The sequence below is a fragment of the Rhipicephalus microplus genome, chromosome X, assembly GCF_043290135.1.
Source record: "Rhipicephalus microplus isolate Deutch F79 chromosome X, USDA_Rmic, whole genome shotgun sequence".
In the NCBI taxonomy this organism is placed as follows: domain Eukaryota; kingdom Metazoa; phylum Arthropoda; class Arachnida; order Ixodida; family Ixodidae; genus Rhipicephalus; species Rhipicephalus microplus.
In genome coordinates this window covers 355,918,751-355,931,503 of record NC_134710.1, presented here as the reverse complement: position 1 = coordinate 355,931,503, position 12,753 = coordinate 355,918,751, and the positions used below count along the sequence as shown (strand labels likewise).

Genomic DNA, 12,753 nt, shown 5'->3' with positions numbered 1-12,753 from the left:
ATGTTCGCGCTTGGCCAGTAGTAACTAATCAGAGCAGCTGTTCGTCTGCATTATCAACAAAATCACCTAACCACGAGTGATGAATGATAAAAATAGCATAGAATAATGTAAATGTTGCCACTCTACGATACCCTGCCTCTCTCTCGGCGTTGTCGGATACTTTTGACGGCGGATAGCTGCTGGTGTTAACATGTTAATGCAACTGTTTGCTTCGTTCACGAAGGCCGTTTTAGTGATTGTTTCAGCGTGCTTCTCACCATGGCTTCGCTATGCATGGGTGACAATCACGTCACGACGTTGCTAGAAAAGAATAGGAAGCAGCGGACATTTTTTTTATTTTTCGAGAATAAAACGTTCCTTTGTGTTGCGAGCTCAGATCAGCCATATTTTTTTATTTCACTACAACGAAATTTTCACTTCAACGAAAGTTTTTCCGCGCCCCGTTAGTTTCTTTGTAGCGGGTTTCGACCGTATTAGTGAACATCTGCAGCAAACAAGCACTTTTTCAATCGCCTGCTACTGGATGCCTGGTTGTCAAGTATACCAAGATGCTCACATAGTATACCAAGATGCTCAGAAGGCTACAATGGGCGTGTGAAATGATAATGTATGTGCAACAAGTTTTACTGTCATCAAATTCATTACATCATCATCTGGTTTGTCTCTTCAAATCCTACAGCAAACAACACAGGTCACGCTCGTTGAAATAATTTATTTTGGTAAGTATGTTCGATAGAAATGGTCAAACAAGCAGCAGCAACATTTGCACCCCGTCCTCCTCATTTTTTTACCCAAACCAGCTGGGAACGAAGGCTTTATGGACTGCACTTTTTCTAACCAAATGCCACACCGCGCTTCTAACAAAACGTCGAGAAAACCTGCCTAGTTAAGCATCCCAGAAACACACTCATAGTAGCTATCTTTAACTCTTTCACCAAGAAATTCAGCATGAACAAAAAAAAGGCATCCATATCTCAGCCAGCAAACACATTTGTTCACAAAACGAACATGTCTGCTCTTTAAAAAAAAGTAACAGTTTACTGCAAGCATGCAGCCATGCGCAATATTAAAACAAAACAATGACACCAGTGCAACTACAGACTGGGGGCAAGTCATAGGGAGGGAAACAAAATCTTGATCGTGCAAAAATAAAAGGATAAACAAAGTTTGCATTAACTAGCATCATCAATGTAGCAATTAATGCTGTAATTGAGTGCACTACGACCGCAACCCCTCCGTAACACTGCAGTTTGTGACACAGTCGATAATTCGCAACAGTCATTTCAAAATGTCTAGAGTGGCAGACGCAGCCAACCATTTTGAATATTAGTACACGCGTGATCAACTTCCCGTGAAAGCCGGTCATCTATGCATTAGAAACATTGCACTACAGCATTAAGCATTCAACAATGTGCATGATATGTCAAGAGGCTATGGAGGTTAAAGTACACATGAAAATCTAGCCATTATCACAATAGGTTTACACTACAGACTAAATCCCCAAAAAACGGGGATGTAGTCTGTGCGAGATATATACTAGTTTTTGACATTACTACCGTTCTGTGTGGTACATAATAACTGTTCCAATTCAAATATTGCATCCCAAAATCTCAAAAAAGCAGCACTGGTAATAGCACAAAAACAAGTGACATTGGATGCATGCCGGTCAGTTTTACTAGCTTTATACAGACTGTTATCAGTGCATAGAACTGTTGTGACCACCCTACGCATTCATTCACAGCAGTTTCTTCTATGGAACTAGGTTTCTGCTAAAAAATAGAGCGCAGGTCGCCCATGGGCCAAAAAAATATACAGTTATGATAAGCTCAACACAGTTCTACAGAGTCCAATGATTAAAGAGGTTCAAGCAAACATTGCACCTAAAATAACAGCCGCTAGGGCAAAAAAAAGAGGGGCGTACAGCTTCAGTTTGTACAAAGAACAGCCTATTACAATCACATGCAGTGACTAAATTATGTACAATATATTACAATTATAAAAGAAAAAAAAAAGCTAAGAAAAAGGGGATATTTGCCTCTGCACTTGCAGCCAGCCACATAACAGGGCGCCACTCACAATTAATCTTTGGACGTGTAAACCGGAGTGAAGAGTGAGATGAGTGTCGCACAAGTTGTGCCAAGAGAAGCAGCATAACTGCACACAGCTACTTGGTTTACCCCCTCCTGTTCTTCGGTTCGATCACAGTGGTTAGTAACTGGTGTTGGTGGTAATGCGTGGCCATTTTTGTGATCACACACGACACAAAAACCACATCAAGTCACGTCACGATGTCAATGCTTGGCACTTGTGTTGTGAGAAGCTTTTTTTTTTCTTTTCACAGCTGTTCTTTCACTGTCCAAGTGTGGGCAGCAGTGAGAATAAGTTGTTGCTGTTGTTGCGGGGACAAGGGTCGAGCAACTGTTCTTGTCCCAGTGCTGTGATGGGGTTTGTCTGAAATTATTAAGAGACTCATCAGTGCTTGAAGAATGGCACAGAGCAACAAGTCGCTGAATGCTCACAAATTTCAGCCCATAGCATATTTTGGTAATGAGTCACTCGCGTGTAACCAAGAAACCAACATTAATTTTCTTGCAAGCACATATATATAGTATTATAGTATATACCATATAGTACTCAAGGACAACATTCTGGGGCAATGAACAAAGTGCATTATCCTATTTCCCCAATCAATGGGCGTCAAATTAACATGCTTCTACTGTAAATGCTAAGTGGGTTTTTGGAATTAACGTGGCACAGGGCTTCAAGACTTAAACTTCACAACTGCAATATCTAACCACACTTGGGGAGCAGCACTTTGAAATTGCCACAAAAATGAGTTACAAAGCAGACACAAAGGTATTGGGCACCATTTGCACAACTGCACAGCCTGAACTGCAAAAATCACATGCCTCTATTAGGCAAATGCGATGATACTTACAGTGTGGTGCAATATCAGGTCTTTGAGCCGGGGGAAGACAAGTTGATTAGAGCCAAAGAACTGGCAGTGTCCAAGTGAGGCATCAATGAGGTAGTGCTTGCAGCGGTCTCCAGCCCAGTAAGATATGACATAGCCCTTGATGCGCTCATGAACTCTTACGAGAAACGCGCCTGCTGCTGCCCCGCCATGCCTCTGCAAGAGCTGCTCAGACTCTGGCCGCCCAATGAAACCTGCATTTAGGTCAAAAGCAGAGTTCCAGTGGTTGAACAGTGTGGCTACGCTATGACACCACTTGTTGTGCTTGTTTATCTCTATAAACAACAATTTTTCAGGCACACTTCGCTCATCGGGGTGAGAATTTTCACCAATGTGTTGTATCAGTCCAATGTGCAGAAGCAAACTGCTCCAGTTTTCTATACAGTTTTATCGCACATGAAAAGCAAATGAAGTTTACACTCCATTAATTCAGAAGTGTTATTTGTCAGCTTAAGTTATGTCATGACCCTTGTGGACATACTTTACTCCCACTCAAAGGTGCATGAAAGAGAAAACTGATAATTGATATGTAGCGTTTAACGTGCCAAAATCACCATATGATTATGAGAGACGCCGTAGTGGAGGGCTCCGGAAATTTCGACCACCTGGGGTTCTTTAACGTGCACACAAATCTGAGAACACGGGCCTACAGCATTTTCGCATCTATTGAAAATGCAGCCGCTGCAGCCGGGATTCGATCCCGCAACTTACGGGTCCAGCCGAGTACTTTAGCCACTAGACTACCTTAGGGGGGGGGTCTAGTGGCTACTATTCACTTGATAGTAACAAGATTCTGAAAAAAAAAAAAAACATACAAGTTTCCTTGGTAAGGAAGTCAAAGTAGCTATGGGAGACAACTTTTTCTTTCATGAACCAATCTTCATGGTGTGAGCTCACACAAATCAACAACACCCTTAGACCATCATGAGCAGTCTATTTCTACTGTAGGACAAAAGCCTCTCAACCACCTGCGATACACCTGTCTTGCACCAGCTGATTCTATCGCAATACCTCAAATTTTTTCGTTTCCTTGAACCAACTAATCCTCTACTCTTTCCGACTTCCCTTCTCATGGCAACTATTCTGTAACGATAACGGATTATTGATTCACTACCTTTGTTTTTGCTTGCCTCAATGTAAACTATAATATTGGGTGCCTTTCTTTGCTGTCTAATCACCACTGTTGTCTTCTTGTTGCTACATGTAACATTTTTTATTGCATCACCCATTCTGCAGCCGTAATACTATCCTAAAATTGAGATACGCTTAAGAAAAAAAAAGATGCAACAAAGATTAATCGATAGCCAATCACATCAGTGCTCCAAAAAGAACCAGCTTCCAGCAGTACATTTAAATGCAGAAACATATACGGATAGCGTTTTCTTGCTACTACACCATAAAATCCCGAGCAAGCACCCCCTCCCTTTTTCTGGAGATTTGAAATATCTACCCATGCCCGATTAAGCACTCCCTCCTACACCCTCCCATCACTTTTTCACTGCTTCAATCCCTATTTTTACATTCGCATCACAAGGACTAATAATCACAGTGAATGCATGCCTGTTCAATAAGAGATTTAAATGGAAGTCGGAGTGGCTCTTTTGCCACCCATGAATTTTGACTCATGACCAAGCAAGGGCCCTCCTCTAAATATTGTCGAATGATCTTTCACCATAAAAAAAGGGGGGGTTGCATGCTCTGTATTTTATGGTAGTACTACACACAAGCATATTTTACATAAAAAATTGTAAAAACTGATAAATAGACCACACCATAAGGCAGAAGTGGCACCACAAGGTACAGGTCTATTGAATTCAAGAAACGGGCAAGGCACCACATACAAAAAGGTGCAGCCGGTACCGACACTTGGTGCAGCAGTTCACGGAATCCATTTTGGGGTGCAAATACAACATCAGCAGTGCCACGAGGAGATGTGTGTCGAAAAACTGAAGTTATATATCTTTCTTTTTTATCTGCTTTCACAAATATAGCTTCTCTACTTTCTGAACAAAAAAAAAACTGATAATTGTAATTAAGCTCGAAGTAGGTTAAAATAGCCTTTGAAGAACCCAAGGTGGCCACTAAAAACTAAGAGCTCATTGTCTATAGAGTCCCCTGGAAATTGTCACCTGGCTTCTTGCTACTGCGTTTTGCATGAGGAGTTCATTAAGACTCAATCTAACCATAATTGCCAAGCTCTCATGATAAAAAAAAGCTATCTGAAAGGGGCCCTGTAACTCTTTTCCAAGTACCCACAGAATGAATTCACTGGAAAAGCTTATTGCCTCACGAATTCAACGCCGCAAAAAATTTTAAGAATCTGTCCAGTGCGAGTGGGGTTACAAAGATTTCTTGCATCCTGCAATTGCATTCTCTCGTCCTGACGAAAGCGCTGGAAGCTAAGCAGGGAGGGAAGGCAAAGCCACAGAAAAACCCCACACGCGCCTTGTGGCCTTGAGCACTTTTTTTTTCTTTCTTCGAATGCGCCGCATTTTCGGTGTGATGACGCGTGCACGTATGGACAAGTCGCGGCCACCCGCAGTGATCTCTGCAGTGAGCGAGCACGCCAAGTTCAAATCGGCCGATGGCTGATAGATGGGTAATTTACGGGCGATTTTCGGGCATATTCTGCCATTTGTCGAGAGAAGAGAAAGCAATTTTCAGCTGACTGATATTTTATTGTAGATTCCAGACCACGTGCTGTGCTATATTATTTGGCTCGCGTGTTGTTCGGAGCCTCTACTACCGATCTGCAGCGTTTTCTGACCATGCTCAAAAAGTGTTGGAGGGCCCCTTTAAAAAACTTATCTTCCCCGCATAGATATGCTTTCACTTGTACCTTTAAAATATGTTTTTCTCAAGACCCAGTTTTGGGCAACTTCGTGAATTTTGAAATCAAGATTTTGGTACTTTTGATTTTGCCCACATAGTCCTTAACATGTGAAGGATGCAAGTACTTCCTTTATAACTTATATTGCCTGTATAATTATTACAAACTTAAAGTAGGCAATTAGTATGGGCTGAGGATTCTAAGACCTTTCACATTACAGTTTTACTTGTCCATTAAAATGTATTATACGCACTTTCTTGACACTTACTTGCGTTCTACAGTTAAAGACACACTAAAACACTTTAAAAAAACGAGGTTATTGTGTCATGATACGTAATTTCATAAGGTGAACCTGAAAATCAAGTTGAAAATTTGCAGAAACCATTGCAAATAACTTAATTTTGCCTAAAACAAGCACCAGGCGCGCGACCGCCATCGCGAGTCTTGCCGCTGCAGTGATTGATTGAAGCTCCATGACATTACAGTCAGGAAGGTGAGGACAGCTGACTGCGCTCGCCGGCAGACAATGCCGTGTTTGTCTGTTTACCGGGCTGCAGAAATTAGCCGCCTTTTCCTTTTCTAGCCACTACCGCCATCACCACCGCCACTATCCCCTGAAATAAGGCAGTTGCTGTAAGTATGGCGAACTGTGAAAGTCGCACCGAATTCGCTCTATATCCGTACATGTTCGAGCTGGTCGCCACTTCAAGGGGACGACTGAAGCGGCAGAAGAAAGCGAGTCCCAACCAGCCACCTTCACCTGCCTCAGAAACATAGACTGGCACGTATAGAATGCATGTCAGTGCTTAATTTCACTGTTGTAAACTGTTACAAATGATACGCTTATCAGAGGATATCAAATTTGATAAGAAACAGCAGCATCGGCACTCACTTTTAGCCGCGTATTGGCACAGTCCGCGCTAGGAGCGGGCAGCGTGCAGAAACATCAGCTGTTCGTGGATTTCAAATCTCAGAATGCAGCGTTGTTAATGCAGTCAGTATCGTACTTCGCAGCGGGCAAGGCACACGTGATAAATCAGTATGCTACCCCGAGAAAAAAAAAAAGGAGCCAGACGAGTGCCGCTCTTGCCGCAGCGGTGACATGTGCTCTGAACAGCACTGAAAATTGTGCAATAATAGTTTGACTCATATATTGCAATTATGTTTTTTTATAATACTGTCGCTATTCTCAATTCTGCCCTGTACGATATTCATGATGTGTTAAAATGCCAACGGTGTATTAGCTGTGCTAAAACCATGCGACTGTCGTGCAGAATAGTGATTTCAAATATGCGTACTGATATCTTTGTACACATGTTTTTGTCATACGTACTCATGCATGCACTGCGTGCAAATGGGGAAAAGAGGAGGTGTGCTTCTTCTGCCTCGAAATTTGGAAGATTCGCGACCGCCACAGTGCGCTTCATCTCGTAGGTTTGAAGTATTTTCTTTTAACTGCAACGTCCCATATTGCAGCTGTTTTCTGATCTCGAGAAAACTTGTGAAAAGCGACCTCATCGAGACCGTAAGTGCTGTGGCAGCCATATGCTGCGCAGTAACTCGGCATCGCAAGTCTTCTCAACCTTGCAAAAACACAACTAGTGAATATCGGATGGTAAAAATTTCTAATCAGGTAAACAGTGCAATGGCAAGAAATCCCTACAAACTGGCAGAACTGATGCTTTGCCAGGCAGCAGACAGTGCAATGGCAAGAAATCCCTATGAACTGGCAGAACTGGTGATTCGCCAGGCAGCAGATTTCAGCAGAAACAAGGCACAACCGCGAAGTCAACAAGCTGAGCTGACTGAGCGATGCAGGCGGCCCGGCGCATAGTTGCCTCCTGGGCGGCGGCTCGACCCTGAAGGTGACGTCACCTCCCCTTGTGTCTATCTCTCCCGTGCTCCACCACTGCACGCGTGCTGGGGGGGGGGGGGGGGGTGTCCTTTGGTTGAAGTTTGCTCGCTCATAGCGCCATTGTTTAATCAAACCTCTAGAAGAAAAAAAAAAAACCTCCGCAGACATGTTGTAAGAGGTCGTGAATACCGACTTCGCAATAAATTCGCGAATTCAAGACCTCTTCAGTGTCCCTTTAATGTAGAGAAATGTGAGCCATTAAAGGCTCAGAACCATAAAATTGTTCGGACAGAAAAAGTTTGTCCAAAAAGAGTTATACCTAACACATTGTGATGGCACAAAACAAAACCTAATTAGTACATATTTGAAACAGCATAAAAGTCTCTATGTATAGCAAAAATTTTATTGCCCTAGGCTACAGATAAACACAACTTTTTCTCTAAATCGACTGTCTACCGTCCTTCTGTTTTTCTGTTCTGTGTGGCAATAAAAAGCGTATCATCTAAAGTGTCCAACCTTGTAGCAGTTTCTCTGGAAGGTGTGTAGACATTTTTAAAACAGAATTTTTCTATCTGCGTTCGGTCTCCTTCCATCAATGGGATGAATGCCCACTACACTGATCAGTTGAGGCGATTATGGTTGTACTGCAGGTGAAAGTCAGAAACTGAAACCACATGTGGTTTTTGCAGGCTCCATGAAGTTTTGTTTAATAATAAAACAAATACCTTAGTGGTCATTTAAACCATGCAGACATCTTTTGTTGTTATTATTATGGGCGGTGGCAGATGCAATGCTCACGTTTCTTTATCGTTTTATGGTGGCATGCAGGCAAGGGAACACACCGCTAGCAGCACCACCAGGCGCCTCTTTCAACGCGTGAGCGAAAAAGCAAAAATCACTCTCTGGCACAATCTAAAGCTGCCTCAAGCGCATAAAATAAAATTTCAAGTTATAGACGTTTGCTTTTAAGCAAAATGAGTCTACCTGAGGGGATTTCTTGTCATGCCAGTAGATCGAGCTATGGTTCTGTTAAGTGATGCTAGTGGTCATTCTTGGTAGACTTTCATCATCCAAATAAAGTTATAATTTATTTTTTATGAAACAAAGGCAGGTAATTGCCACCAATGTGATGAACAGCCTTCTCATTTTCACCACAATCACAAAAACTTTTCCTAATGATAGAGATGAGCAGTGGGAAATCGTGTTGCTTAGCTCAGACCCAGAGGAACAGCTCTAGGCAATTCACCGGGCCGAGGACGCCACCAGGGGTCAAAGGCATAGGCATGGTCTGACAGATAGGCATGGGCTCCGCACCACTGAGGCTACCGGATTTTTCCAATACAGTTTTTTCCTTCTCCTCCAAGAGGTAGACAGTCCCTTTACATGTCAATCGAATGTTGAGGTGCAGAGCTTTCATCTGCAATAGGTGACCAGTAAAACAGCGAGGATTGTGGGATGCACCGTCTGCTACCGGCTTCCGGTTCGAGAAGGGTAGACGACGGTGAACCGCTTCGCTGCAAGCCTCAAATTATTCGGGATTCACACACGCGGTCGCCCGTTAATCTTCGTCCTGATAAACCATGGTCGGTAATTTAGCTGTTGGCTGCTTTAACTTGAGCGTGAAAAGCAGACGCATGTATTCGCTGCCATGAAACGAAGAAAGAAAATTGAGGTGCGCCGCGGATGTGAAGAGAGCCACAGCGACAGGTAGCCTTTGAGTACGGAACGTTGAAGCCAGAGTGTGCGAAAACCATTTTATCACTGATACATGTGTATTCCACACTATAAAAGCTTACGGATGAATTTGCTGCAAATAATATATTGAGAAATAAATTGTCGCACAGGTGCGCCTAGCAAAAATATTATGGGAACGCGCGGGTGAAATCTACCTGCCATATGAGATGAGCGTTGGCCATTGCACTCATACATATGACAAAAAAAGGCAAAATCTTTGCTCAAGAGTAAGTTTACACGAAGCACTGGACGAGTGCATTTGTGTTTATCTTGGTCAAAGTGTGCACCAGGACGGCACTCAAAGGAAGAAGTGCGTTACAAGTGCAGGGTTTAGATTATTTGGCGCCGTCTATCTCTGACTGTATTGTCTATGTGCCGCCGTGCCACGCAACTTGATCAAGATCAGCGTTAAATAAGCATCTGGCTTCGACTAAGAAACACATCTTATAGAGTGCAGAAGGCGACAAAAAAATATATCTCAATGAGCTCAGTAAGTGCTGCGCTTCATGCCGATCTACCGACGATGTCGGCCAAAGCAGCGATCCCGAAATGAACTCTTAGCACACTGCTACAGTCATGGCAATCCCCCCAGATCTTTAAAAAGGTGATTTTATCTGCAGTAATGAATCATACAATGAAAACTGTTTTCTGTATGGACTGATCTGCTATCCAAACTGACAGTACCTATCCCCCCCCCCCCTCCCCGAGCAGCATAAAAACATTGCTGATCATTTTAGTGCGATAAAAAGTTTCCTTACAGTTCATGGCTTTCGTAGCTTGTCATCGTCAAAGTCATGGTTAGCAAAAAGTGCACCTCTCCGTGCACTGACATCGCACGGAGAGGTGTTTTTTTTATCAACGGAGCAGTACAAAAATGTGCGCGTGCCACTGCTAACCTGCGTGGCGCGTCGAACTGGAAGCCGTCACATCCCACAGTTCCCTGCAATTGCCCATATTACCGGTCACCTATTGGGCTAGCCAGACATAGCACATGCAAGCAAGTGGTCGCGATTATTATGCCTCCGAAGATTTTCTGCCGATTTGTCAGCACGCAGGAACTCCACAATAGTGTTGGCTGAATCCAAAAGTGAGGACGAAGAACTCGCCGTAGTGCCTCAAATTGGGAACCAAATGGTCTGCAAAGATGACAACCACAAACCTAGGTAAGCAGCTGGGCCCAGAGTTGCCACTGGTGGCTATTTTTCACCAAATTGGCAAATTTGAGAGGCTCATTGGTGATCTAAAATTTGGAATGGTGAATGTTTGGCCATTTTCAGCTTACGTCTTTGCTGAATCATGTATGCTATGCTCGGTGTCTTCCTAACAAATGAGAAACATTTTTTTCTATTTTTCTTTTTTTTAGACTCAAAAGTAAAAGTCACTTTTTGCGCACTTCAGTACGTCAGTCCTGTTTCTTAATTCATGCAGATTATTGAGGTACTCGTGCGTGCTCCAGCAACCTACCAGCAAAGTGTAAGGCAGCGGATTGTTTCACGTGCCACGAGGCTGCGGTATTAAACTAAGTTCTTTAAGGCGCTTTAAGCTTCTCTAAAGTTTGGCTTCTGAAGTGGCTAGATGATAATTAAGCCGCATCTTCCGACCGTAGCTCCTAATTTTCTGAATCGCTTGTCAACTTCATGACTGCTACAGTACCATCCAATTCACTACGCAGAGTTTATTTTGTTACTAATCCATTTTTTGATCACATTAAGAAGTCAGCTTCTCTGAGCAGCCTTCAGCAACTTCAGTGAGGCTAATGAGTAGCGTAAGCTTGGCCACACAGAAAGCTTGGTACGCCCATTATGAAGGTTACACAGCACTTTTGAAGAAGTTATTTTCGTTTTTCCGGTGTTCAGCGGATCATAAAAGGATTATCATGAGCGTTCTATTCATAACGGGTGTAGCCTTTGCGCTACCAAATGCATCTCACGGCTAGTCGGAGAACGAGGCGCACCAAGCACTCCCATAGTAGAACGGGAGATGCGACTGGCAATGAAAAATTCCAATATAATTTAGGGGTTATCAATAGTACTGTATTGCATGGGGAGACACATAATTTGCAAATTTTTTACTAGGCATGGCAAACACATCTAGAGTGGCGACTTCTAAGAGATATTTCAAGAAAAATGGCGACTTTCGGATACTTCCTGCTCGTTGTTTGGGGACTTTTACTTGAAAGACAATGGCAGCTTTGGTTGGGTCTGTTATTTTGCCTAAGAGTTCAAGCGCCTTTTTCGGCCATCCAGATACATGTTTGAGACGCGCTTTAGGTGCTTCAAGTCATGTCCTTTTTTTTCAATGGAGCAGGGAGGATGCTCTCAAACCACAGCTGACAGAGTGTGCCCGATTGCTCTCAGTTACTTGGGTATGCAGAATAGCATGCACACAATCCCCGACACCTTTGATGTCTCTGGGTCATCTGTGTCATTGTGTTTGAAAAGGGTTCTTGACTTTCTATTCAGCATAATGAGAGGAAGTCACTGCTTGGGAAAATTTCTATCGGGACACCGTCAATATGTACGGCTACCGGCTGTTGTCTGCAGGTCTACTGTCTGCCAGGTGCACAAGGGGAACAGTGTGCGAGGCTGCACCTAAATGCTGCACTCTCGTGCTGAAAGGTGCAAGGGTTTACAGCACCTGATCAACACCCTGCATAATTGAGGACAGTAGTGCAGGGGGCGCCGCTGCACCTTAGAAAATTAAACAGCAAGGTGCAGAAGGTGCCGAGAACTTAGGCTGCATCGAATAGAACTTATATCTTAATAGTATATCGGTGCAGTGAGCTGCAAACAATTAGAATGTTAATAGAAGCAAATACCCATGAGATGTGAATTGCACAGCGCAAACATTTTACAACACATGTCCTTTCTATCTTATACATATTAGCACAGTTCTTTCACTACTTCCATAAATAGGAGTAAATTCAGCACTGTTTATAATAAGGTGCTTCATAACTTAGTAATTCATGAACTAGGTTCTCATACGAGTTTAGAAAGTGGTTGTAGCAGACAAAGAAGATGTGATTTCAAATGCACCTACCATGGAACCAGGCAGCAAGGTTGTTACCATTGTGGTCCGTCACAGCACCACGTGGGTACTCCTCCTTTAGGAACCACTGTATTATGTCCGCTCGACTGAACAGCTCAGCATCCTTGCTCCTAAGCAAACAATCGCCAGCGAGTTAACAAATATACACCAGACATAATTAATATTGCATTGAGTATGAGCCAAGAGAGGAGAAGAGGAGGAAGACGTGAACTGGTGCAGATACCGATGCCATTATTACCCAATCATCTGCCTCGCCCTGCTAATAAACACCCTTCGACTTTAACCGTAACAGTTTTGTGGTGGAGGTGCGGG

General features: G+C 43.2%; 1 protein-coding gene across 5 annotated transcripts in view; it reads right to left on the bottom strand.

Moving 5' to 3' along the window:
* Positions 1-692: 692 nt before the first annotated feature.
* LOC119161142 (SH2 domain-containing protein 4A) overlaps positions 693-12,753 on the bottom strand; it is a 417,994-nt gene continuing 405,933 nt past the window's right edge. For all 5 annotated transcript variants that reach the window (XM_037413493.2, XM_075879855.1, XM_037413491.2 and 2 more), the window contains 3 exons: positions 12,433-12,551; positions 2,939-3,168; positions 693-2,451 (listed from right to left, as the gene is read on the bottom strand). In XM_037413493.2, the coding sequence (XP_037269390.1) occupies positions 2,350-2,451; positions 2,939-3,168; positions 12,433-12,551 (451 nt within the window). In that variant the 3' untranslated portion in view covers positions 693-2,349. The remainder of the gene's footprint in view (positions 2,452-2,938; positions 3,169-12,432; positions 12,552-12,753) is intronic.